The 26073-nt window shown below is 56.0% G+C and overlaps 8 protein-coding genes across 8 annotated transcripts; 4 read left to right on the top strand and 4 right to left on the bottom strand.

The window, feature by feature from the left end:
- Window positions 1–354: 354 nt before the first annotated feature.
- Window positions 355–7176, top strand: MOT2 (CCR4-NOT core ubiquitin-protein ligase subunit MOT2; the record flags this gene model as incomplete). The annotated part of the gene is made up of 15 exons (XM_076678981.1): window positions 355–708; window positions 770–869; window positions 934–1350; window positions 1412–1679; window positions 1742–1976; window positions 2038–2352; window positions 2418–2692; window positions 2759–2818; window positions 2886–3208; window positions 3286–3464; window positions 3844–4026; window positions 4371–4451; window positions 4520–4632; window positions 4700–5209; window positions 5274–7176. The coding sequence occupies 15 exons, from the start codon at window positions 355–357 to the stop codon at window positions 7174–7176; spliced, it is 5316 nt and encodes a 1771-aa protein (XP_076533978.1).
- Window positions 7177–7514: 338 nt separating this feature from the next.
- Window positions 7515–11303, bottom strand: JCM15063_001846 (uncharacterized protein; the record flags this gene model as incomplete). Its single annotated transcript, XM_076678980.1, has 18 exons — window positions 7515–7556; window positions 7644–8124; window positions 8187–8238; window positions 8300–8317; window positions 8381–8439; window positions 8505–8585; window positions 8649–8733; window positions 8789–9022; window positions 9083–9164; window positions 9219–9356; window positions 9415–9549; window positions 9617–9653; window positions 9715–9907; window positions 9968–10054; window positions 10120–10285; window positions 10353–10476; window positions 10540–10872; window positions 10993–11303. The coding sequence occupies 18 exons, from the start codon at window positions 11301–11303 to the stop codon at window positions 7515–7517; spliced, it is 2658 nt and encodes an 885-aa protein (XP_076533977.1).
- Window positions 11304–12365: 1062 nt separating this feature from the next.
- On the top strand, window positions 12366–14353 carry JCM15063_001845 (uncharacterized protein; the record flags this gene model as incomplete). Its single annotated transcript, XM_076678979.1, has 9 exons — window positions 12366–12590; window positions 12653–12751; window positions 12821–12872; window positions 12942–13031; window positions 13095–13374; window positions 13436–13495; window positions 13556–13799; window positions 13862–14053; window positions 14135–14353. 9 exons carry the CDS (start codon window positions 12366–12368, stop codon window positions 14351–14353), a joined length of 1461 nt encoding a protein of 486 aa, XP_076533976.1.
- Window positions 14354–14798: 445 nt separating this feature from the next.
- Window positions 14799–16613, bottom strand: JCM15063_001844 (phosphatase PAP2 family protein; the record flags this gene model as incomplete). The annotated part of the gene is made up of 8 exons (XM_076678978.1): window positions 14799–15179; window positions 15266–15453; window positions 15526–15617; window positions 15688–15878; window positions 15936–16048; window positions 16116–16224; window positions 16329–16405; window positions 16490–16613. 8 exons carry the CDS (start codon window positions 16611–16613, stop codon window positions 14799–14801), a joined length of 1275 nt encoding a protein of 424 aa, XP_076533975.1.
- A 1196-nt stretch (window positions 16614–17809) lies between these two features.
- JCM15063_001843 (uncharacterized protein) lies at window positions 17810–18859 on the top strand (the record flags this gene model as incomplete). The annotated part of the gene is made up of 1 exon (XM_076678977.1): window positions 17810–18859. The coding sequence occupies one exon, from the start codon at window positions 17810–17812 to the stop codon at window positions 18857–18859; it is 1050 nt and encodes a 349-aa protein (XP_076533974.1).
- A 963-nt stretch (window positions 18860–19822) lies between these two features.
- Window positions 19823–21339, top strand: JCM15063_001842 (WD40 repeat domain-containing protein; the record flags this gene model as incomplete). The annotated part of the gene is made up of 9 exons (XM_076678976.1): window positions 19823–19925; window positions 20017–20088; window positions 20182–20280; window positions 20352–20376; window positions 20445–20455; window positions 20514–20677; window positions 20746–20987; window positions 21052–21127; window positions 21199–21339. The coding sequence occupies 9 exons, from the start codon at window positions 19823–19825 to the stop codon at window positions 21337–21339; spliced, it is 933 nt and encodes a 310-aa protein (XP_076533973.1).
- A 126-nt stretch (window positions 21340–21465) lies between these two features.
- On the bottom strand, window positions 21466–22850 carry JCM15063_001841 (uncharacterized protein; the record flags this gene model as incomplete). Its single annotated transcript, XM_076678975.1, has 3 exons — window positions 21466–22242; window positions 22317–22360; window positions 22427–22850. The coding sequence occupies 3 exons, from the start codon at window positions 22848–22850 to the stop codon at window positions 21466–21468; spliced, it is 1245 nt and encodes a 414-aa protein (XP_076533972.1).
- Window positions 22851–23033: 183 nt separating this feature from the next.
- On the bottom strand, window positions 23034–25980 carry JCM15063_001840 (uncharacterized protein; the record flags this gene model as incomplete). Its single annotated transcript, XM_076678974.1, has 14 exons — window positions 23034–23270; window positions 23352–23588; window positions 23660–23776; window positions 23849–24049; window positions 24110–24292; window positions 24364–24598; window positions 24664–24814; window positions 24873–24982; window positions 25046–25134; window positions 25201–25359; window positions 25423–25544; window positions 25619–25675; window positions 25741–25851; window positions 25926–25980. The coding sequence occupies 14 exons, from the start codon at window positions 25978–25980 to the stop codon at window positions 23034–23036; spliced, it is 2064 nt and encodes a 687-aa protein (XP_076533971.1).
- Window positions 25981–26073: the final 93 nt, after the last annotated feature.

Here is a 26073-nt window from a genome sequence, read left to right as displayed (position 1 = left end):
AGAAAGTGGGAGAAACCCCACCCAGAAGGGAGGCCAGACGGGACGGGTATCGTACCGACGCAGAAAGTTGGGAAAAGCTTCTAGGTGCTGGGCACGTGAGGAAGCGGGAGAGGTCGTGGCTGATGTTGTCGTCGCGATTGGAGACCGAGCTTGAGGATGTGTTTCTCCTACTGTTTTGTCTGTTTGCGAATTTTGTGATGTCAGTACTTATTTCGTTCAAAGATTTCACGAGAGACTCTGTCTCTTCGAGTCGAAACATGGAAATCTGCGGCGATATAGTCAATCCATGAATGACGACGTGATTGAACGGAGGAGCAACGCTCCCCACCATTCGTCTTCCGCACCTCCTTCACAATGAGCGATCAAGACGCAGAGCGCCAACCTCTTTTAGGGGACAGCGCATCCCCGGCAGATCCGACTCCACGATCGTTCCGCCAACGGGTTCATGAAGCGCTGCACAACCCGAAGCGACTGAACGGCCTCGAGAAAGCGCTTGCCATGCTCGCAATCCTGCTGCTGCTGCTCACTGCGACTGGATTCGGACTCTTTGCGGGAGAGGCAACCAAGTTGAGTAAGGCGCGACGAGGTGGGGAACACGAGCATCGCCCGGATCGCCCGACCCGTACTGTCACCGCAACGAGTACCGTCATCGGACCGACCACAACTGCAGTACCTCCCACTCATCCGCCCAAGCGACCCGATTCCGGTGTGAGTATCCCTCACAATGACGTTGTCTGAATCGCTCGGCACTGATCTCTCGCCTCAATAGGATGTCTGCTTGACTCCCGACTGCACTCGTACCGCCGCTGGTCTCCTCGCGAACCTCGATACTTCGATCGACCCGTGCAACGATTTCTACAACTTTGCTAGTCAGTCGCGTCCTCTTCTCCATGAGCCCCACTTGCCTACTGATCTATCTTACGGTGAACGCAGACGGAGGCTGGCTTTCTGAACATCCCATCCCCGAGGGCAGTGCCCAGTACGGCACTTTCCAAGCCATCACGGACCGCAACCAGAAGATCATCCTCACGCTCCTCGAGAGTCCCGTAGACAAATCTCTCTCCCAAGCCGATCAGCACAACCTGCACAATCTCAAGAACTTCTATGCGTCTTGCACTGCCGAGGATACGCTCGACAAGCTCGGCGCGAAACCCCTTGACCGGGTTCTCGAGACTGTCATCGACACCTGGCGTGGAGAGACTGTTGTACCCGAGCTGAACCTCCAGGGTCAGGCAGAGTACGAGATTGAGAAGAAGCGCAGCAAGAAGCACGGCGCAGGCAGGCCCAAGTGGGACCCCAAGACCAAGCAGGAACGTCTCACGAACGCCCTCACGTTCCTGCACTCGCGCGGTGCGCCTCAACCCGTACTGTTTACCTGTGCAGACCAATGCTGATTTTTGTGTCTCTTCAGGTATCGATGCCCTCTTCTCGTCATACCCCGAAGGAGACGTTGGCAAGAACCCCAAGATCAACGCTCTCTGGCTCTCGCAATCGGGGCTCTCGCTCCCTTCAAAGGACTATTACGACGACAAGAAGACACTTCAGGAGCTCGAAAGGACGATCGAAGCTGCACTCGCCAAGATCTACGAAGCGAGGAAGGAGCGCTCAATGAACGCCAAGGATCTCGCGAAAGACGTCGTCAAATTCGAGAAGGAGCTTGCCCGAATCTCGCTCGACAAGTAAGACGTTGTTCCTCCTCTGCAGCACGAGACATACAGCTCATACCTGTGCTCGACGATAGCGTTGAAGTCGATGATCCGATCGGAACGTACAACCCGTACAACTCTCGCGCGCTGCAACACCTCTTCCCGTCGATCAGTTTCCCCAACTACTTTGCCTCGTTCTTCCCTCGACCTCGCTACCCTGACCCTGTCATTGTTGCGACTCCCACGTTCTTCTCAAACTTGACGGGCATCTTGGACCATGTCGCGCCGGACGCGCTCGAGGCGTACTTTGCTTTCCAAACGGCTCAGTCGGTGCGTCCACTCGCTCGTGGATGCATTGAGTTGATCAGCTGCTGACTTCCAATTGGAACAGCTCGGGTCACTGCTTGGATCGAAAGAACCGATCAGGCGAGAAGTCGAAGCCCTCTCCAACCGCCTCGTGGGTCTCGACCCCGACGCGAAGAAGCCTCGCAAGAACTACTGCCTCGACCAAGTCGTCGAAAATTACGGGTTCCTCGTGGGTCGGTACTTTGTCGAGCGCGCTTTTCCCGGCGAATCAAAGAAGTACGCCGAGGAAGTGATCGAAGCGGTCATCCAAGCGTTCAGGGATCGACTCCCCGGACTGAGCTGGCTCGATGAGGCTACTCGAGACAAAGCAAGGGAAAAGGTCGACGCAATCTCGCACAAGGTAGGTCCTCGCTTCGTTCTCGCTTAGCCGACCTGGGCAGAGGTTCATGTTGGTCGATTATGCAGATCGGATACCCTACCGAGAACCCCAACACGGAAGATGCTGCATCGCTCGAACGGTACTACTCGATCAACGGGCCGATCAAGTCGGACGAGTTTCTCGCAAACGTCCTGCGTTCTCGCGTCGCCGAGGAACGCCGAGCGTGGGTCAAGATTGGAAGGGAGCGCGGTTCCGAATTCGACATGGTTCCTTCCGAGGTCAACGCGTACTACCAACCGAGCTCGAACGAGATTGTCTTCCCCGCGGGGATCCTGCAGAAACCGTTCTTCGCGGTCGAGTGGTGAGCTTGGTGACAGGAATCTCAAGTCCGAAGTTCTGAGTGAGCGCTGATTGTGTCTTTTCTCAGGCCCGAGTACCTCGTATACGGAGCGTTCGGATCTGTCGCTGGTCACGAGCTCTCACACTCGTAAGCGTCGATGTTCCTCGCTTTTTCCGATGCGCAGCTCGCTCACATGTACGCACTGCATTCTCAGTCTTGATCAAGCCGGACGACTCTACGACAAGGACGGCAAGTTGACCGATTGGTGGAGCAACGCGACGAACGCGCGGTTCGAGGAGAGGAAGCAGTGCTTTGTTGACCAGTACTCGAACTACACGATCGTCGGTCCTGACGGCAAGGAACACCATGTGAATGGTCACTTCACGGATGGCGAGGATACTGCCGATTCGGGAGGATTGGCGCAGACGTGGCATGCGTGGAAGACGAGACTCGAGAGCGATCGCAAAGGCACCAAGTACAACAATCAGTTGCTGCCTGGTCTCGGGCAATACTCGAGGGAGCAACTGTTCTTCATCGGTGCGTGTTCTCGCCGCTTCCTGGTCTAAAAACCCGTCTTTGAGCTCACATTCGAGTGTAATGGAATTTGTCGACAGCGTTCGCGCAGGGCTGGGCGCGTTCGATGACTCCTGCCGAAGCGGTGCGTCGAATCCGCGTCGATCCGCACTCGCCGACTCAGTTCCGCGTGCGTGGCCCGTTGTCCAACTCGGAGGAGTTTGCGAAAGCGTGGAACTGCCCGGTCGGGTCACCGATGAACAACAAGCACAAGTGTCAAGTGAGTTGCGTCCATTCCGCTCCGGCTCTTTCAAGCTGACGGATCTTTGTATCGGGCTGGACCAGATCTGGTAGAAGGAGACGAGAGAGGAGAATTTCGCATGATATCTTTCCGTGTCAGGAGTGCTGGCTGTCAATATACATAGTTCGTACCGAGAACGGTTTGCGTAGCTGGGCAGCGAAGGGGAGCGAGATGAAGGAGGTCTCGGAATATAGTCGAGAGGCGAAGTTGGCGCGGACCCGTTCCGCTTCGTGTCAAGCCCTCGCGTGCGCTGCCTTTCGCCGTGGTACCACCGTCGACACCTGCCGACCGTCAGTCGAGCTGCGCGTGAGCAATGCGGCACTCGGCCTGGAACTCGCCCGCGGCCCCCTCGCGGCAGGCGTCGTCGTCTGCGTTCCCAAGTTCGCACTCGAATGTCTCGCCATGGACCCCGCTCCCGCCCACCCACTCGCACACGCACGATCACTCTGGTAGCAGCAGCAGCAACAGCAACAGCCAATCGGGACCCGACCGAGTGCAGAGCGTGCTCGATCGCGTCCTCGCGCAGTTGGATGGCTTCGAGGTGAGTGTCCGGGTCCGCCCACTGCCTCCCGCTCTCACTTCCGCTGTCACGCGTGCACACTCGTTTGCGAGTGTACGCTGCGAGGTTGCTCTCGGCGAGCGCGGGTCCCTGTCGCGCTCTGCCCTAGAGGACGCTCCTGGATTAACTCACGGGCAGATCAGCGACGATGGGTTGATTAGCGCGCGAGGCCATTGCGCATGCATGTTCTCTAGCAAGAGACTGTCAGGACGTGCCCCCGAGCGAGCATCCAGGACGCGAGGGCAGACGTTGAAAAACAGCTCGGCATTTGAGACACCGCCTCGCGAGCCCGACTGACCCCCGTTTGCGGCCTTGATTCTCGATAGGATGACATGGATTGTCCACTGTGTCTCGAGGAGATGGACCTGTCAGATCTCAACTTCAAACCTTGTCCTTGCGGGTACCAGGCAAGTCTCTTTCCCTTTCGAGTCCCGGAACTCTGTTCGAGCTGACTTCGCTCGTAACGATCTATCAGATCTGCCGATTCTGCTATCATCACATCAAGGAGAACCTCAACAACCGCTGCCCCGCGTGCCGAACACCGTACGACGACGCTTCGGTCGAGTTCAAGGCGATCAAGCCAGACGAGTGCGCGAACCTCAATCACCGTTTCCCCGAGCTGTATCCCGTGCTGATGGAATTTGATGGGCTCCAGGATGAAGCGGCTTCAAGCAGCCAAGAAACTGCGCGACAAGCGGCGAAAGGACGAGGCTCTTCGGATTCAGCAGAAATCCGACGTGCGCGTGCGACAACGCACTCAGGTGCATGTCCAGGGCATGACGACCAAGATCGCCAACGAGGACACTCTGCAGCAGCTCAAGGGTCCTGAATCGTTCGGTCAGTACGGCAAAGTCGTCAAACTGTTCATGTCGAAGCGCTCGCCGAACGTGACTCAACCGGCATCGACCCACCCGCACTTCCAACCCGTCAACGTCTACATCAACTACCGGACCGCGGCGGAAGCTTCGAATTGTATCGCTCAGGTCGATGGCACAACGACCGAAGATGGTCACAAGCTGAAAGCGATTTGGGGCACGACGAGATACTGTCCCAATTATCTCAAGGGAATTCGGTGTCACAACGACAGCTGCACGCTCGCGCATGAACAAGGCGAGGAGCTCGAGGGACCGGCAGCGACTGCTGGCAAAGACGAGATTTTCACATAGTGCGTTCCCTCTCGCCTCTTCTTGCGTGCCTTTTCTTTCTCTGACCTGTTCCACGCTGCGCAGTGATAACGAGACGGCTTCTCGAGTCAAGACTGTCCTACCCCCGATAGCGCGGAAACAGCCCGAGGCGAGTCTGCCTGCGACGGCCTCTTGGGCCTCGAAAGACGCTCCACGCCCGCCATCGACCCCGATCATCCTGAACCCTCATCTCCCGCCTCTGTCTGCGACTCTGCCAAAACCTCCTGCACCTCGCACCATCTCAATTGGCAAGCCCAAGAACCACCCTCTGCCCGCTCGACCTTCATCACGGTCTCAGCGCGAAGCTGCGAACGCCTCTGCATCCGCCAATGCAACCGTCTCGTCGTCTTCGAATGCGACATCTTCCTCTCCGACAGCATCCCCTGCGCTCGCTCCCTCCAACCCTCCTTCTCGTTCAGTCTCGATTTCGCTCAAAACGACTTCCAAGTCTTTGGCATCAAAGTCCTCGACTCGCACGCCGCCACCAGAGCCCGAAGCTGCGCCAGAGCCGAAGCCACCCTCTCCTCGGGCCAAGTCGCCCGTGCGGCCTGCTTCGGCATCTCCTCCACCGCCCGAGACGCTGCCACCGCCCGTCTTCACCGCCGAACCGGAGGCAGAACTCGTATTCTCGGCTCCGCCCGAATTCTCTACGATGCCCACTTTTCCAGAGTTCGGCTTTGGCGAGGGCGCTTTCAGTTTCAGCCTCAATCTGGATGTCAAGGGCAAAGGACGCGCGATGGATCACGAGGAGCGCCCTGCACCGCTGCGCGACTTTGGCAACGTGGAAGGGTTCGGGCGCACAACTGCGCTCGACATGCAAACGTCGGCTGAGTCGGGGCCGTTCTCGCCAGGTTATTCCAACACGACCACCTCGTCTTACATCGGCTCGTTCGATCCGTTCGCCGAACCTTCGTTCGTCGGCGGTAGCCTCGACCTCAGAAGTCCTTCACCAAGTCCACCTTCGACCTCGGGAGGAGAGGAGGCCTCGAGGCGCAGCTCGAGGTTCGGGTTCGCGAGACGGGGGTCGTCGACGATTGGCAAGAATGCGGGAGATCTCGTCTCGGCCCTTTCTAGGTCCGCGTTCCCTAACGGGCTCAATCAGGACCTGACTCCGAACGGTTTGACCGGAGGAGTTCCATTCGCGCCGCCAGGTATCGGTCTCCCACCGCGATCCGTGGCCCCCTCGGCCGCATACGCAGGATTGCCACCCCTCGGCTCGTCGAATGAGAACCTGTGGCCCTCCGGATCGAATCCTGCGTTCCCTCCGGGCGTCCTTCGTGCGCTCGCCTCGCCAAATGCGTCTGCAGCGTCGTCTCCCCAGCTCTCGCCTCATTCCCGCAACGGAATCTTGCCTCCTGCCCAAGGACATCAACCTCACCCACAGCAGCCGCAACATCACTTTGGACCTCCTCCTGGACTCACGGGCCCTCCTCCGAGCGCGGCCAACTCTGCCCTGCCTCCCCCACCTGGCATTGGTCTCTCACGCGCGCCGATCCCTGCAGCTTCCTTCCCTCTGCCCCCTCCTGCTCCGAGACCGACCAACAGTAACTCGTCCAACGTTGCCAAGGAGGACCTGCTCGCACTCATCGCCGCCGCTCAGGCCAACACATCGAAGCAACAGCAGAACGACAACCCTCCTCCGCACCCGTTCCTTTCGGATCCTGCGATTCTCAACGCTCGTCTCGCTGGAGCGCACCCACCGCAGCAGCCCCAGGGCAATGGACTCGGCGCTTTGGGAGGAGGAAACGGTGGAAACGCTCTCGATGCGCTCTTTGCTCAAGCTCAGCAGCAACAACAGCAGCAGCAGCAACAACAGCATCAGCAGCAAGGCGGTCCTTTTCCCCCTGGTATGCGTCCGTTTGGTCTGCCTCCACAACATCAACACCAGCAAGGGCCTCCTCCCCCCGGAATGTACCGACAAGGTCCTCCTGGAATCGGCAAGGTTTAAATCGATAGCGCAATCGTTACTTTGACGCTCACTTGTCGACCGACCTCTTCTCTTCTCACCTTCTCTCTCTTCCCTTTCTTGGCTCACTTTCACTATTCTTTGCGCTCCTCGTTACACCAACCGAACGAAACTTGAAAAATCTCGCTCCCCAAACCTCCTTCGTTTTCTGATCATTCCCACTACTCGATCTTCTCGCTTACCCGGCTCCCCGAGACTTTGCTCATTGGACGTCCTGTTTGGCGGCAGGACTCGATGACGGAAGATGGAGAGGAAAGCCAGTATTGCGATTCTAACCCGTAGTCTATTCCTCGAATGCAAAAACAAGGGTCTCTTCTCCATCATTCGTCTTGTTCGCGATTGCGCAAGTGAGCCGTAGAGCTCTGGTTACGAGGCAGGCAAAAGTGCTTCAGAGTCCAACGGGTGGAGGATTCTATTATGCTCTAGTGGCCGACTCTTCCTTTCCGCACCCTCTTCTTCCTCTTCGGCTTTCTCTCGTCCTCCTCGCCGCCAAGTCCCGCTTGACTATCGACTTCCATCGAAGACTCTGGGATCGACTCGGATTCGATTGGAGTCCCCGTTCCGCTTTGTCCTCGGGTCCGTTTCTCGAGCACTTCGAGAAAGGCAGAGCTTGCAATCGCGATGAATGGTTCGAGAGGCACGGTTGTGAATCGAGTCGAATTTGTTTCGACGTAGCGTTCAGCACTGAGCTTGATCAGATCGTGCCAACTCCTCGTGTCGACGGGACTTTGCAACGCAAGACTCGCAGTTAAAGTCGCGGCGACGCCAGGGTTTTGGTGTTGAGGTTTCTTCTGGCCAGGTGCGAGAACAGCCGAACCTTGCTTGAGAACTGGAGGTAGAGGTCCAAACTTGCGCCGGAGCTTGTCGATCAATGGATCAAAATCCGGAACGTAGTAGAGCGGATTTGTTGGCTCGACTGGGGTCAGGAAGCTGCGATCGATCGTTTGTCAAACCTGAGACATCTGATCACGCCGCAAGAGAGGGATTCTCACAACGGCTTGTTTTCGGCGATACAGTCGTAAAAGATCTGCACGACAGGATGAGCTGGGAAATTGCGAGATCTCGTTAGCTTCGATCGCTTTTGTCGAGCTAGATAACAGCCTACCCATGACGACTCCAGGTTCTGTGGGACAAGGACGCGGTTAGCGGAGAGACTGTGGACAAGGCAAACAGGCAATCGACTCACTGAAACCGTCCACCTTGAGTCCGCCTTTGGTTCGAGCTCGCGATAACGCCACATAAGCTCTGAGACACATGTTGATGAGTAGGAAGACTAGCATAAAAAGGGCCGGGCGGGTCTCTGCACTCACTGGCCCTTCTCGAATGTTTTGAGGAGTCGAACGCAGACCGCGTCGAGGGATTGTCCCTGCGACTTGTGGATCGTTAAAGCCCTGCAATATCGATGAGGGTGAGTGCCAAAGCTTCCGGAGGCCTTCCATGGCAAAGATGCTCACCAAGCGAGCTGCAGGGGGATCTGAGTCCGCGCGACGCTGTTCCACTTGTCGAGGTCGAGGCACCACGAGTGTGGCCGGACAATGACTGTAGGCCAAAGGTTCAGTACTGAGGGCACGAACAGTCGCAGAACCTGTCTCACTCTCTTTGCCGCTGGCAAACACGACGAGCGGATAAAACACCTTGTCCTGCTCGTCCATGAATTGATCCGCTGCCTTGATCCTCCACTCTTCGGTTCCGACTCGTCCCGCTCCACCGGCATTTTTCAGTCTCTTGCCATTCTTTGTTGGAGATGCAAGGAGATCCTCTGGATCTGGAACATCGCTCGCCGATACCCAGTCAACAATGACGCCCCGTGATCCATTGACCAAGCCCCCTACGATAACAGGCATTCGTCAGCCGTAGCGCGGTGATGTAAGCTGAGAGTCGAACACACCTTTGACGTCGAGATTTGCAAGAAGCAGGACTTGGGCGCCTCGCTTAAGCTTGAGGTTCTTCGCTGCGGGCGTTTGATTGAGCTGCGCAATGGTTGATCAGCAACGATAAATGTCTTGATTGACCCGTTGACGTACCCGTTCCATTTGCGTCTGGCCGTATGCGCCCCTTGCTTCGTCAGTAGCCTTGAACTCGAATTCTTCCTCCTTGAGAGCCGCGAACTCTCGCTGGTTCTCGTTGTCGACATCTTTGCGTGTTGGGTATAGATTGGTTGGCTGTTGGCAGGTTGCCGATTAGTTCCGTGGGTTAGGGTGGCATGAAGACGCAACCTACTCGGATTTGTATTGCGCCTCCTTCTTTCAGCTCTGACCCGCAGAGCGCGAAGAGATCGACACATTGCTGATCACAGACGCCACGTCGAATTTTCTCGAGAACAGCGATGAAGTCGGGATCGGATTGTCGAAAGACCTGATCTCGCGGCCAAGAGCGAGCTATCAGCGAGATTATCCGAAACACTCCAACAAGAAAGGCCGACCTTGGTGAGCTCCATGACTTGAAATTGACACTCGGACCTGCAAGGTAATTCGATTAGCGATCAGAGCAGAGAGCATTGCAGGACAAGAAAAATCGTACCAAGCATCGGTTTCGAAGACGAATCTTCGCTGCCTGTACTCCAGCAGGCAGCCTCCGATGTGCTCCGCCTTTTTCGGGTCTTTCCATTTAGGATCGACGCATTTCATGATTTGGGCAGCAGGCACTCCTTTCGGTCGTTCCTCGTAAGGCATTCGAGCTTCTTCAATCGGAATCTTGACAATTCGTGTCCCGCCTAAAGTCACCAAGTAAGCGCGATATTTCATTTCACCTGGTGCAGGGGAGGCGGACATACCACAGCGCATACAGCTCACGGTGCTTTGACCGTCAGGTACCGGGGGCAGTTGGTAGAAATCGCCGCAAATGATCAACTGCAATCCTCCTGAAAACGATCGTCACCATCAGCTAGGAAGATACGAGAAAAATGTAGTGACCCAAATTGCCCACCGAAAGGAGCGGGGTTCTCCCGGATTAGTTTGCCGAGAATGTTGAGCTTTTCGAACAGCTCGGCCGGACTCATTGAGATTTCGTCAATGATCAGCGTCTGAATATCGGTCCAGCTCTTCCTGCTCTTCTCGTTGCGGCAAATCGAATCGTACAGCTCGTGGATTGGCTGCACGACAACGATACATGGGGTCAGCTGAGCTATCCAGAGCGCGCAGGAACAGCAGAATGCGTGCCCTCTTGCCCAGCCCAACGGCAGCCCACGAGTGTATTGTCGTTCCGTTGATCTGGAGCGCCGCAATTCCCGTCGTTGCCGTGATCTGGAAGGGTCTTTTCATATGTTCGAGCAATCGAGTGATCCTGTACGTGCGCTTCGTCAACTCTCCTTCGCGTGCCTTACTGCTGTTCTGGTCCATGACTCACTCGTGAAGTAGGAACGACTTGCCGACACCCGCAGACCCGGTGAAGAAGACGTTACCGCCCTTCTTGACTTGTTCGAGCACTTGTTTCTGCTCCTCCGAACATCGCTCGTCCGGAATCCATTCCTCGGTCGTCTTTGCGCGCGCACCTGGATCGTCAGGGTCGACAACGCCGCCTTTGCCGTTGCCATAACGTGACATGCCTGGCGCCATAGAGAAGCCAAACTCTTTCAAGCTCGCCGATGCGAATTTCCGTCTCGTTGCTTCGCGTTCAAGTTTGACCTTGATACTGTCATCTTTGAATTTTGCTGCCTCCTTCTCTTTTCTCTGTTCGAAGCTGCGACGGGTCAGTATCGCAGATCATGGGCCGGGGTTTGAGCGAGCAAGTCGGCAACTTGCGATTCTCTGCGCCCTCTCCTTGTTCGCGAGGATCTCGGCTGGAGTCCTGCGCTGAGACTGAGTCGGCAACGGAAGGCTTTCGGCTGCGGTCGACGGCGGGAGCATGGGCGAGGCACCGACTTGAGACGATGAAGTGATTGGATCTCGCCTCGTTGGCGACGGCGGTACTCGGTAACTGGTGAGAGGGCGCAAGTTCACTGGTGGGAATAGACTACGAGCCATGCTCGGACCGGCTTCGGGTTGCGAGCTACCAGGCGGAAGTGTTTGCCCATGGCCTTCGAGTCTCGCATTGATCGCGCTTGCTGCCGACGAAGAGGGCTGTGCTGAGGGCTGACGATACACTGGGCTCGAACCCGGACTCGTCGCCATTCCTTGACGCGAGCGACTCGGTCGTGAACGGCAGGTAAGAACGGGCGCGAGCGGCTATGATAGGACGTCCGCAGCTGGCAACATGCCCGTGACAAGACAGACGCACTCGCACGGCTTACGATCGTCGCTGGTAGAAACGGGCCGTCTCTTCCATGTACCGCACGCCGCGCCGAGCGGTCTAACGATGTTGTTGCAACCTGCAAGGCTGAAATGCGCAGCTGAGTACTGGACCTGGACTTTATCTCGGAATTGCGGGGTATTTTGAATTCGGAATTGATTGCCCACGCGGAACGCACGAGGCTGGATGCGATAACACAGTGTTATTCTTCTTCCTTCTTCTCTACACACCCCAGAGCTGTCGGTCACACATCAGTACAGAACACAGATGCAGATCGACTTGCCGTGACGACAGACAATTCGACGACCACAACAATTTAGGGGCCTCGCCCGCACCCCACGCGGGCAGGTTATCGTCGTCTGACGTTGGGGGTCAGCTTCTCGACTGGCATGCCGTAATTCAGTTCAAGACGCTTGGACATGGCCTCGTGACTGCCGACGGACCAAGGCGGCTTTGAGCCAGGCCGAGGAGACTTAGCGCGCGCGCGTACGAAGGGTCACTTTCGCCGCCGCGATTTGCCGGCAAAACCAGGAAAGCTTCCTGTCAAATCGCGATACGAACCTCCGCTGGGCGATTCTGCTCGGGATTGATGGGGAAAGTGAGGCTCCCCGTCTTTTGACAAGCCTTTTCCTCGACGCGGAGGCTTCGGTACGCAACCCTCGGAAATCTTTTCTTTTCGTGTTGCCCTTCCAAGCCGGCTTTTTTTCTCCCTCGCTTGACTCTCGGTTCCTCCATCTCTCGCTCGGAACGGCTCTTCTCCGACTCGCCCATCGCCTTCCGACCGCGTACCCAGAGTAGCGCGCCTTGCTCACAGCAGCACAGAGACACGGGACTTGCAAGACTCTTGCCGAATCACAAAGCGGCAACCGGAACTCCACTAGCCACCTTCCATCGCAATCCTCGGTCATCTGCACCGACTCTCGCCCGTCACCATTCTCTGCAACATGGGTTTCTCCACTCGCAGGAGCTCGTCCTCGAACACGGAAAAGGGCTCTAAGATCATGAACAAGGACGACGAGGGATTCGTTTCGACAGGGCCCGACGACGTCGAGCAGAACGCCGTCCCTGGCGTGCCGCCAGAGGTCGACGGTGTCTTCGGAGAACAGACCGCCGAGGGACCCAACTACCGCTCGGTCGGATGGCTCTCGACCTCGATCTTGTTGATGAAGGTATGCGCGCTACTTTGATCCGCCGGATGCCTCCAGTCCGCTCACGCGGCTCGTCTCGCCAGTCTCAAATCGGTCTCGGTGTCTTGTCAATCCCTTCGACCTTTGCCACGTTGGGTCTCGCGCCCGGAATCATCATTCTCGTCGTTATCGCTGCCTTGACTGTATGCCGAACCTCTCCTTGCCGTGCCGAGAAACTCGCTTGACAATTTTCGTCCCTCACTGCACCTCAGACCTACACGGACTACTTCATCGGCAAATTCAAGCTTCACCACCCTACTGTCTGTGCGTTGAACCAGAATTTTCGATCTTCCCCAGGCCAATCACGCTAACTCGTGGTTTCGTCTTGCACAGACTCGGTTGCTGATTGCGGATTCATCATGTTTGGTCCCATCGGACGTGAGATCTTCGGAGCGGCTTACTGGCTCCTCATGACTCTGATCGGTAAATCATGCCGCTCCTTCACCCGTTAGCGAAAAGCAGTTGCTGACTCGCTCGCGTGAACAGTCGGATCTGCCATTGTCGGCCTTTCAACCGCATTGAACGCTATCTCGGTCCACGGCACGTGCACTGCTGTCTTTGTTGCCGTCATGGCCGTTGCCATTTACCCCTTCGCGTCCCTGCGTACCCTCGGAGGCATCAAATGGCTCGGATGGGTCGGACTCGTCTCGATTCTCTCGGCCATTCTTACGGTCACGATCGCTGTTGGAGTTGGAGAGCGCCCCAGTCTTGCGCCCCAAGAGGGACCTTGGAGCAAGGGCATTGTCATCTGGGGAACACCCGACTTGTAAGTCGGGATCTGCTAGCGCTTGCAGCCACACTGAACTGACACGAATCCCTGTCTCCAGCGCCGAAGCCATGACTGCCATCTCGAACCTCGTCCTCGCCTTCGCCGGTACTGCTAGTTTGTGAGTCGGCCGCGCCTTTTCCCCGGCAGCTCACAGCGCTAACGAATTCGCTATCGATAGCCTGCCCATTGCCGCCGAAATGAGGAACCAGCGCGACTACAAGCGCAGTGTGCTCTTGTGCCAAGGTTTCGTCACCGCCTTCTACCTCGCGATCGGTGTTGCCGTCTACCTAAAGGCGGGACAGTACGTCGCATCGCCTGCGCTCGGTTCTGCCGGTAAGCTCCTCAAGAGGATCAGTTACGGACTCGCTATTCCTGGACTCCTCGCATCGGGCTGCATCTACTGCCATCTTCCGGCCAAATACGTACGCCAGTCGATACCTCATCGTAGCGAGGACAGTCATTGACCGTCTCGGACCCCTCATAGATCTTCGTTCGATTCCTCCGAGGTTCTCGCCACTTGACGGCCAACACTGCTACCCATTGGATCACTTGGCTCAGCTGCACCTTCGTCTGCGTCGCGTTCGCGTACATTATCGCTTCCGCCGTTCCGGTCTTCGGTGGACTCGTCGGACTTGTCGGAGCCCTTTTCGGAACCTTCTTCTCGCTGCAGGCAGTCGTGAGTTGTGTTTCTCGTGGCTTGTTCCGCATGCACATCTCGCAACAGACCCGTTGACCGCATTCCTCCACTTGATTGCAGGCTATGATGTGGTTCTACGACTACTGGAAAGACCGCAAGGACCCCAAGAAGAACAACCTTGGATTCAAGCTCCTCGTCGCGCTCAACTCGTTCATCATCGTCGCTGGATTCTTCCTCATGATTGCCGGAACGTACGGAAGTATTGTCAGTATCCGCAACGACTACCGGGACAACAACTCGGGAGCCTGGTCGTGCAAGGACAACTCTGGCAGTGTCTGAATTCGAGGCCGAGACTTGGACGCGCGGCATTGACCCTCCGTCGCTCTTCTCGATGTAACCTCTCTTCCTTGTAAAGAGTCTTCCTGAAACAAAATGTACAATTTCATTACGCAAAACCACCAGCAGCATTCGGGTCGTGAGCTGTACTGCCATGGCAGAATCGAAGATCAGTCGTTGTGCGCTCAATCGACAGTTTGGTTCTCGTCACTCTCGCGATTGACTGCGTGAGAAAGACGGACTACGGTCTCACGCTCACGACTGTCTGTATCCTCCGCTTCGTGCCATGGTAAACGGACGAGGCCCGGGAAGTCTGATGGAGATAAAACAAATGTTGGTTGCAAACAAGTAGGAATAGCGCTCTGAACTAAATGTACAAGTTGCGTAAGAGAGAGCTTCGTGTCACGGGTCGAACGGGTCATGCGATAAAAGTTGGGCAAGCTGGAATTTATTGATAAGGCTTCCTTTCCTCTTGAGTGCGATCATCGTCCCAACTCGGTCGTTCGCTCGGGACCGCAGCGTATCCGCCATTCGCCCCTGGCGTCGAGAGCCTGAAACTGGTCTGGCTCGAGTTGTTCGAACTGTTCTCGCTCCGGTTCAACACCTCCGAAGCGAGTCCCTCCTTGTGTCCGTTCGACAATCGCAAGATCTGTCGCGATCCGTACTCGGTATAGTTCTCGCCGTCGTGTAGAGAGTGACGCAAGCGGTCCCAGCCAGTCGAGAGGCCCTCAGAGTAATGGCGCAGGTCGAGTTTGCGCAGGCGTACCCGTTCGTAAATTGTGAAAGCAACTGCCGAGTAGAAAGTACCGCATAGCAGATCGATGGCAAACTGTGCAACGAGACGCAAACGAGATCAGCACCAACGAAAGAGAGAGAGAGAGAGAGAAAGCGAGGAAATCCCGAAAAGAAGCGTACGTGATGATGCAAGTATTGGGTAGCCCAGAACATCCAGAAACAGTAGATCCACATAAACGCCAAGCCCTTGTACCCCTTGGAGTATCGCGTCGCGAACAGACCGCAGCAGATCGAAGTCGCCGCGTGCAGGGACGGGATCGCGCCAAACACGACCGCTCCCCACTTGAAGGCCTTGGCATAGATGTGTGCTGGAAAGGGATGTAGCCGAATTAGCTCTTCGAAGTTGAAGTTGCTTAAGAGGCGGCAACGGCTCGACTCACTGCCAAGGATCGTATCGACTCGAACAAGACCAGCGGGGTTCCCGGGGTAAGAATAGTCGGGCTGCGCGGCATCGATTCCGTAAACATCATAGCTGAGCCCTCGGAGACAATGTATCAGCAAGCGTGAAGCGCCAAAAACGAAGCGCAGAGTCAAGGCCTTACAACCAGGGAGCGGCATTGGGGAATACGAGATGAGTCGCGAGTCCGGCAAGATTCTGAGTTCCTAGCGTGAACCCGAACGTGCACGCCGCCCCTTGACACCCAAATCCCCAAATCCACCATCCTGCCAAGAATGGAGACGCAAAGTGCAGCGCTCCGTATGAACCGAATGCGAGGAGATCGAGAAAGTCGGTCTGCAAATAGTGCATCAGCCTCGGAAGCATCCGATCGAGCGAATGGGTCATGCTCACGGGTTCGGCTTTGCCGAAGTAGTCAGTAAACCATAGCGCGGTGGGGAAGACAAGGATGCTGATTGCGTAGGCTCTGCCTCGTCCGCGATCTCCCTTTTGCTTGTCGCCATCTCCTATCGGGCGAGGAAGTGTCAGCTATCTGAATATTGAGTGTATCTGAAAGCTAGGTAGAGCACAAACCCCAGAAGTATACCAGGCGTGCGAGCGGGATGAGCGAAAGCGTGACGCAGAGGATGCCAAAGGGCGATAGCAGCAAGCGGTTGAGTTTCGGCAACAAGTCGATGTGGATCTGTCACGGGTCAAGGCGATGAGCACGAGCAATGGGTCAGCACGACCCAAAGACTTCTCGCCCGAGATCCAGAAAAAGATGAGCAACTCGAGATCACGACTCACTGGAGGCCGGATCTCGACGGGAATGTACTTGGCTTGCTTGAACAAAAACGTCCATAGGAACGGCAGGAACGATCCGACTAGAGAGCGCGAGCGCGAGGTCGTGTGATCAGCATTCTCTTGGATCTCTTCCTCGCCAGTCATCGAGAGAGATCGGGGCGTACCGATAACAGTCCAGAGGCGATAAACGACACTCGACCCATTGAGCAAGACCCAGCTGCAGTGCACGAGGAGCGCGCCGACACCGCTCAAGACGACGCCGGGCCGCAACCGACGTAATGCAGACATCGTGCAGTGCTTCGCGTTCACCTCGATCCGATTCCACAGTCTATGCGCGCGAGAGGCTGTGATGAAGCTGGTCGGATAGAGCTCGTTACGCTGTCCAGATCGAGGGTGGACAACGGTAGCGAAGTTCCAAGAAAAACCTGGGGTTGGCCCGCGCGCCCGAAGGCCCGAAGGCTCAGAGGCCCAAGGGTCGCGCTACCGCACTCGGCTCTAACCTTGTTCATTGTTTCGACCCGCGCAAAGATCCCTGCAGACGATGTCTGTGACCTTTACAGCCCGGGGGGAGGACATCGAAAGGCTGTCCAAGGTGAGCTGTGCACATCCTTCGGCGGACCGTTAGCCGAGCGGAGCCGCTGTCGACTCGAAGCTGCGGTCGATCAATCGTTTCTCCTCGGCGCGTCGATTCGTTCGGTTTGCACATCGTGTTGATCCAGAGTAAAAGTACAAGTAGAAGCGCACGCCGGTCCAACGTTTGTAGCCTGTCTGCGCACGCCGCGAGACATTTGATCAGAATCTGAATCGATCTCATGAAAAATTAAAACGAGACTAGACCCGCCCACACGCGTCTACAAATGGGCAGACAGACTGCATGCCCATCGCGTGGGAGGCTTGCCCGAGTACATACAGTGCATAGAGCCGGACTCGAAGCGAAAGGACCTTTGAGCTTGAGCTTTTACAGCGCGTTCCCGCTGACCTTCCCACGGCTCGCGCCCCCTAAGTGCGCTCGCGCCCGTTATTATTCGACGTTCCTTTGTAGTCTCGAACAGTTGAAACATTTTCCAGAACCTTCTCCTCCGTTGTTCCGCGCTCGAGTCCACTTTGGTGTTTCGTCTTGAATGTTCTCGTGCTTTCCAGAATCACCTCGCTCTTTCCTTCGCTCGCCTATCCAGCTTTAGTCTCTCCAGTTGCCTTTCCATTCGTCTGCTGTCTCTCCGATTTCCTTTCATCTCTTGTTTGACTCTTTACCTATCCTTTCTCTTCCTAGCCTCCCCTTTTCAGCCTCTCTCTCCAACCTTCTGAGGCCCGTTTTGCCCATCCAAGGATCTCGCCGAACCCCTCGTCAAGATAGTACTTTCTCGTCCCCGGTGAACACAACCCGCCGACGAAGAGACTCTGGAGACTCTGAGCAAGCGTCTGTCACTTCCGCCACCAACCCTTACACCGCCCGTACCTCGCCGCTCAAGGAGGCTTCACGACAAATGATCGACACTCATCTCGCGAACGAACGTCATCCGCGTATCGCTCAGAAACAAGTTCAAGCCCTACAAGACCAGGTGTCGGCGTCTGAAATCACTGCCGCCACTCATCCGACTCCCGTCGCCGCTCCCGTCGACTGGGAAGCTGTCGCCCGCGTCTTCGCTGCCGCTATCTCCTCTTCACCGTTCAACACTGCAGTCACCTCCTCCGGCGTCTATATGCAAGAGCCCATCGAGACCTTCGATGGGTTCCGCCCCAAGGACAAGGAGGACGCTCGCAAGTTCGTCGCGCAAGTCGCCACATACATCCGCGATACCGCGGGGTGGACCGACGAGGGCCACAAGGTTTCATACGGCAAGAAAGGAGTTTACACGTCTTATCTCCGGGAGCAAGCTTATCGTTTCGCCTTTTCCTACCTCGCTCTTTCTCAGGCCGGACTCGAAAGACCCGTCCACGCCTGGCTCCGCAATTTCGACGCCTACAAAGCCAAACTCTCTACCCCTTCCAGCAATAGCGACCAATCAGCGTCGAATGCCCGCAAACTCTACCTCCTCCGTCAAACCGGAGCCGCCTCAAGCTATGCCGCCGAGTTCCGACGAATCTCCCTCTCGTCCAACTGGGAGCCAAACGCTCTCAAATTCTGCTTTATCCAAGGACTCAAGGAGGAGATCAAAGACGCGCTCGCGCGCCTCGACGAAATCGAAGGCTTCGAGAAACTGGTTGATCGCGTCGTTACTATCGACAACCGTCTATACCACCGTCGACTGGAACGTCGACTGGAGCGCAATGGCAACACTCGAGCGTCATCGGCCACTTACCATTTCGCGCCCCCGGTCACCACCAATGCCGCCGGTTCGCGCGCTCGCGGATCACTCACTCCGACCGAGAAGCAGTACCGACAGGACAACCACCTGTGTGGCTACTGTGGATCCCCTGATCACGAGGCGAACGACTACGACTGTCCGCACCTCAAGGCCAAGAACGCTCGGTCCTTCCCTGCGATGCCGCCATCTAAATCTCCTCGCGCACAACATCACAGAGGTCGAAACTGAGTGCAGTGCGGCGCTGTAAGACCGCTGTTGTCCACGCTGTCGGGCTTCCCTCTCCACTTCCATCTAGCCTTCTTATGTCGAACTTCGAACTTCATCGCCAAACTTCGCTCCATTGCCACTCCCGCTCGCGGCCCTTCATCGTCTTCGCGGACTTCCCCTGCACGCAGGGGAAGAGCTCACCAAACTCGCAAGTTCCCATTGCATATTACGACTATGTACCTTGATCGTTATTCGAGCTTTCGCGGCTGATGTCCTGGTTGACCAAGGTTGACTACTTCGAATCGATTACTTGCCTTAGCTTCATCCGCCCTTCCTCGTCTTCCGTTGTCCCGCCCATCCTCTTGCTCTAAAAGAAGGATGGGTCACTACGTCTCTGCGTCCACTTCTGTAATTTCAACTTTCTCATGATCAAGATCAAGCGACATCTCCCACTCATCGACGAAACCTTCAACCAAATCTCAGTGGCCAACTGTCTGCACCACCTTCACCTTCGCAACAGCTTCCCAAGGCTCCGCAGAAGAAAAACCAGCTTTTCACACCCGATACGGCCTTTGTTTGCTAGTGATTGATGTCTCGACTTCGCGCGAATAACAGTACCTGTTGTACAGCAGCCGAGGCAGTTGGGAAGGGAGAAAGTCATGTGTAGAGCGCTAGGACCTGTAAGTTTTAGCGAGGAAATTTGTGAAGAATGCATGAAATCCCACGATGCGTTTACTGTATCACAGAGGCGTCTACCTGACCAGAGAATGAGTTCGAGGTCCAAAGAACGCTTGCACGTGCCTCCGAGTATTTCGCATACATTTGCCACGCGCCATCGACTGCAAAGCGAATCAACTCACTACTACTCGCACGTGCCCTACGTCCCGACTCCCGTATAGCAGCAAACGAGCAACGTCGCGCGTCTTGCTAGCGACTCTGAAGCTCTTACTGCCTTGATCGCCTTCAGTCCAACCGTACTCCGAGATGGCCGTCACTGCTTCGACAGGCTCAATGGCCGACCCAGACTTCAGCAAGTTCAGCACGCGACGACTCGGTAGCACGAGGGAACGAGTTCGCACCTTGGCCTGTAAGTCTCGAAAGGCTAGACTCTGTGGACGAGCCGCATCTGATCTCTCCGTACGTCTCGCTTCACGACACTCTCTTCCGAGGCTACACAGGGAACCAGGATGGACGGCGACTGGCGACTGGAGGCACAGACAAGATCTTGCGCATCTACCTACCTGACAAAGGTCAGTCACAATCGTCGGGACCTTATTCTCCCGATGTTACTCCGAGGTCCACGCCACCTGCGAGCTCGCGAGCTGAACTCCTGTACCGAACAGATCCACGGACAGCGACTGAATGTAGGGGTCATGCGGGAGAGATTGGCGTTGTCAAGTGGAACCCGCTGCATCCCGAACGACTCGCAACTTGCGCTAGCGGTACGTTCGTCTTGCGAAAGAGCAGTCCGATCTCGGTGCAGACCAGTCTAATGAAATTTGAACGGCTACAGGCTCGGACAAGGCTTTGAACTTCTGGTGAATTCCGCAAACACTTGATTTAGGCTGCCCTCGCTTATGCTGACTTTACTCCTGTTTCTGCTTAGGGACATTCGACGTGAGGCGCAATCAAGAATCTGCTTCTTGTGACAAATCTGACTCTCAAGCTTTCACAGAGGGATCGAAACCTACGTCGTCTGTCGAGACTTATGGCGAGAACATCACGATGACGTGGTCCCCGAACGGAACCCATATTGTCCTCGGGAACCGATCAGACAGGATTCTCTGGGTGGATGCAGAGGAGCAAAAAGTGGTTCGACGAGAAGACATGTCGCGAGAAGTGAATACATCTGCCCTGCTCTTTCGACACCACCACACTCGCTGACTCGATAATCGTACAATGTACAGACTAATGAAGCGACCTTTTCGAATAATGGAACGCTGCTCCTGACCGCAGTCGAGGGCCGACTGAACTTGCACACGTTCCCCGCCAATGATTTGCTGCATACGATTCATGTCTCTTCCGTGCCGACAACATGCGTCGATCTGGACCCTCGAGGGAGATATCTCGTCGCAGGGAGCAACGACACAACTATCACCCTGTGGGAAACGAGCGAATGGACCTGTGTCAGCTCTCTAGGCAGTCACGAGTGAGCCTCCTAGCGCATTCAAAGCGTCTTTTCCTGACAAGCTGATCGAAGTGTATCTACGCAGTGACCCAATTCGAGCATGTCGCTTCTCGCACGATGGCGCCTACATCGCCTCGAGCTCCGGTCACGACATCATCATTGTAAGCAGTTGCTCGCCCTGCCATGCCTTCTCAGGGATACATCATACTCAAATGCCTCGTGTTCTCGCTAGTCTGAAGTTGCGACGCTCAAACAGGTCCACCGGATTGAGCTGCCACCTACGCAGCTATGCGACACTCTCGCCTGGCACCCCTCGAAGCATGTCCTGGCATATGGGGCTGGTGACGCTTTCATCTGGGGTCTCGGAGTGTAGCAGGATTTGTTGCGTCGCCCGGACCCTCAGCACAATGGAACACACGTCTTTGAAAGAAGCTTTTTATTCACAACAAGCAGTCTAAATCCGTGCATGCGATGGCCAGTTCCAGAAGCCCTCTGTTGTCTACTCCCAGTGACCTTCAAGCGCTTTGCCTTCGATCAAGCCTTCGAGACCCATCTCGTCCAAGGCGCGCTTGACCGCGTCGGTCTTGCCGTCCTGCTCGATCTCGCGTTCAAGTTCTTGCTCTTCCTTGCCCAGTTCTTTCTCGGCGTCCTGTCCAATATCTTCTGCTACTTTGTGCTTCGAAGGGATCAAAAGGAGTTCTGCTCCAGGGTAATCTAGTAGAGCTGGAGGATCAGCAGGGATGAATTTCGTCTTGAACAGCGATTCGAGCGATTCGGGGAAGCGAGGATTTTTCGACGGGTCTTGAGTGGGAGCAGCGGGGTTCGTGCTCGGAGCCTCCGGGTTCTTGACTTGCAGCGAGAAGATCCCTTCGGGGTGGATGTGTAACGCTTCTTGGACCTCTCCCATCTCGTGCGGCAGCGCGACTTTGTACGCAAAGTGAGTCGCCCATACTGCGTTCGCGTTCGAGCTGTCTTTCGGGTAGTTTTCGGTTGCGTGCAGGACGTAGACTCCAGAGGCTGCGACTCGGGAACCGGGTTGGTGGCGAGTGCCCATCGTCTTGGTTTCGTAGGTGTAAGAGGCAAGGTTCTCTTTGAGCGCCTGCATATCGTCACCAACATTGAGGACCTCGCCCCACATTGGGCGACTTGACTGCTCGTGGTCGGGAAGAGTCTTCTTGCCGATCGCGAGGAGGCGATGAAGCTTGGATCCGTGCGGCACGAGCAGCAGGTGGAAGCGCGCAATGTCATCTAGTGAGTGCGGTTCGTTGACTTCGACCTGGCAGGTGGAGACGGATTCAGGTTAGCTCGAACCGTTGAGCGGGAAGAAGGTGCGCCAAAGCGGAAACCGACCTTCGGGCGGTACAAGAAGTAGACGTGACCCGTTTCGAGGATACCTACAGTCAAGCGTTCAAGATATCAGCCACGATCGAGACGAATGAGGTGGTATAGACCCGACTGACCGTGCTTGCGCTTGTAATCTCCATCGTTGACGAGTCCTTCGAGGTGAGGTTTCTCTCCCGGTTCAGCATTTCCACCGTGATCCTCCTCGCCTTGTTGCCTCGATGCCAATTGTTCCGCGTGACTCTCGTCTTTGTGCCCTGCATCCTTGCCGCTCGAAGGCTTTTGTTCGTCTTGCTCGTTTTCCCCCACCTTCGAGCCGACGTTGTCCGACTCGACATTGCCCTCGGTGCCATCCTGCTCTTCAGCTGTGGTGAGTTTCTGCTGCTTCGGTCGGGCTTCGCTGCCGCTGCCCTCGCTCTTGTCGTTGGTGTCCTTCTGGACGACCACCTTCTTTTGCTTCTTGCTCGCGTGAGACGAGTGTTCTGCGGCTTCGCGCTTGTCCCCAGTCGTGGCGTGTAAGTCTTGCGAGCGCGTCGTGGTCATGCTGGATAAGCCCGAGACGAGTGAGAGATGAGCGAGAAGATGACAGAGATCGCGCACGCGCACCCGTTTGACATCGTTGACATCATCCTCGTGTCTGCAATTGACCTTCTCACTGAGCGTCGGAAAAGTCAAGCTCTGCGATTTTGGTGCATGACAGTACAGAACAAGTCGACAGAGTATTGTCTAGATTCCCAAATCCCCTGCAGCGAGAACCGGTTGAGCGATGCTCGACCGCCCAGCTCCCCCTCCTGCCCCTTCCGCTAGACTCCACGCGTACATCTGTGACAGCACGACAAAGTGCAACCCAAATGCGTACAGCACGAACAAGTTGCGTGTGATCCGGTTCGAGAGCACGATCGTTGACAAGGAAAGGAGGATCTTCTCGAGCACGTTCAGGTTGTGATGCGCTCGACCTCGCTCCTGTAGGGGACCAACACAGTATGTAAGAGAACTACTCTGCACGAAGATCTCAACGAGATCAATAACGAAAGACAGACGTACCCTGCCTCGGAATGCTTCGAACGGGTTCATGCTCTCTTCGTACTTGTTCTGGTACTTGCCCAGCTCCTCGTCTCCGCGCACGACATTCGAAAATCCAGCCTGTTGTCGAGCGGCCATGCCCTCGTCTCGATACGATTGCAGGTACCTGACCTTCTCGTACAGCTTGAGGTTGTCCGTCTGGAGCGACTTGATCTCGGCGCGGAGTTCAGAGATCGTATTGAATTGCCGGCGTAGTTCCTGTTAAAGCGAAGACTTTTCGTCAGTATTGGGGAAGGGACCGTCATGGAGAGGGAATGCCATCAACACACCTCTTCGAGCTCGCTGTTGCGTTGGCGGAAACGATCTCGTTGAGAAGTGATGATCGGCAAGATCGACGTCTCTGCCGAGCTCTGGAATGGTTGTGGCGCAGGGGGAGCCGAAGGTTCCTGCAAAGGCCGATTGAGCGATCAATAAGCCAGGCCTACATGAATCATCGGAATAGAATGGTCGTGACTGACCTTCTTTCCAAGGTTCAATCCAGCGAGAGGATCGTCACGCGCTGCTGAGGGTGCGGCACCACCGGTCTTTGACTCGTTGATCCGCAAGAGATCGTTCTCGAGTCGATCGTTGAGCGCACGTTGCTCATCAAAGCGAGACGAGAGGTTCTCAAAGTCGTGCTGAATCGATTGATGTTCGCTCGCGAGTTCCTCGTGCGCAACCTACAGGTGCATCGGTCAACAGGTCCGTACCAATAGAGAAGAGGTATGGCAGCGACTAACCCGGATGGCTGTCAGCTCGTCCTGCAGTTTCCGGTTTTTTGCCATCAACAAGTTCTCCAAGGGCTTGCCTCGCTGCTGGTTGACTTTGTCCGCATTCGGGTCCGGCATTCTAACGAGGTCGTCCATCGAGTCGCCAGCTTCTCCCACAACTTCGTCGAGGTCCATGCCCGCAAACTCGACATACTGCACCCGGGAAAAGGCGACTCACGCTCGTAAGCGCTGGGGCCGAGATTCATACTCCATGTAGAACGTACCTTCATGATTTCGAGCTCTCGACGGAGTTCGTCGTAATCGCCAAACTGTTTGAGGCGTTCCTTGCAACTGTCGATCTCGCGCTCTTTCTCGACCTGGTCCTTCTCGAGCGCTTCAATGCGTCTAGAAGAAGCTCCTCGTTCAGTTTCGAGGAGTTCCTTCTGGGCGTCGAGGGACCGGATGAGTCGAGAAGATTCGGATTCGAGGTCGGCGATCTGCGATTCGAGCGCGATGACCCTGCTCGATCAGAATCCAGGTCAGTCGCAGGTCCAGACCGATCTGACGAGGCAAGATAGACTCGCTTGGCGGCGCTATCGGAGCCGGACCTGACCGCTTCGATTTCGGACCTCAGCTTCTCGTTCCTCCTCTCGACTTCGGCGACTCGGCTGTTTGCCCTCTCAAGATCCTGCGTGACGAGATCCGCCTCGGCAAGTCGTGCGATCGTCTCTTGATCTATCATGGGGATGTATCAGTGCTTGAACGAGAGCGAGTCCACGCAATAGATACGGACCTTGACGCTGAGAATTGTCAAGCAGACGAGCTTGCGACGTGTCTGCTGTCGTCCTCAGCTCGCGCAACTGAGATCGAGCAACGGTCACTTGACGCTGGAGGTCCTTCTCCCTGTACAATCAGAGACAAGTCAAAAGCGTGTTGTGAGCGAAATGCGAATAGCCCGCTACGTGCCTCTCGTCATAGTTGCGCAGCCTCTCGTCGTAGGCAGCGTGAAGCTCCGCTTCTTTCGCTGAGACCTTGTCCTGGATCATGTCTTCCATCTGGGAGAAGCCTGCGCATGAGCTGCATGTCACCCATGACGCAAGGAGTACACCGCTCGTGCTCACCTTGCCTTCGAGCTTGTCGACCTTGTCAGCGAGCTTCTTTCGCTCCCTCTCAACCGCCTGCGACTCGACGAGCTGCTGCTTGAGCGCGGCGATTTCGTCCTTCTGTCGCGAGATTTCGGATTCGAGCATCTTGGCTTCGGATGCCTTGACGGTTTGATCCTGGTGCTCGTCAAATTGTGTCAGATTATACTGACAGCGAGGTAAACTAGAAACGGGACTAACGACAGCAGCATCCAAGAGAGGATATGGATCAGGTGCTTCGGCCAAGAGCTTGTACACGCTCAGAAACGCGCTCTCGGCGACTTTCGAGCGACGGGTGAGATTGTCGATCTCGGTTTGGTACGCTGCAACGACCGGTCCGTGGTCAGCATGAGCACACAGCGAGGTTCGGATGCCGGGTGGGGGTAGCGGTTCCAACCTTTGAGCAGCGTTTTGAACGCAGGTCCCTTGGCGTCATCGGGAACCTTTTTGAACTCTAGAAAGAGCCGTTGTGATCAGCTTATCACACTGTACCGGCATTATGCTCGGAGGGAAGCACACCTCTGGTCTGTTCAGCGAGCTTCTTCCGGCCGACGACATTCTCCTTCTGGTTCTCGACTATCTCGAGGCCTTGCGCATCGAGGGTCCGCTGCAGCTCGTGCAAGTTGATCTCTGCTCGAGCGAGGACATGAGTATGAGAGCTTGCTGGAGCCTGTCTGGCCAGGAACAGTGAACATTGCCCGTACCTTTCCATACGGACAGCGCTGCACTGAAATTGGAAGCAGCCGGAGTCTCCACCATCTCGCGGGTGCTGGCGGACCGCGTCGGTCAGGCGTAGGTATTTGGACGAACGACGTCGATTGCTGCGCGGCTTCTCGATGTCGTTTCGTTGTC

Source organism: Sporobolomyces koalae (genome assembly GCF_050403365.1).
Source record: "Sporobolomyces koalae JCM15063 DNA, S_koalae_JCM15063T_v1_ctg18, whole genome shotgun sequence".
Lineage (NCBI taxonomy): Eukaryota > Fungi > Basidiomycota > Microbotryomycetes > Sporidiobolales > Sporidiobolaceae > Sporobolomyces > Sporobolomyces koalae.
Note: the sequence above shows the minus strand (reverse complement) of the source record. Positions and strands in the feature narration are given on the sequence as shown.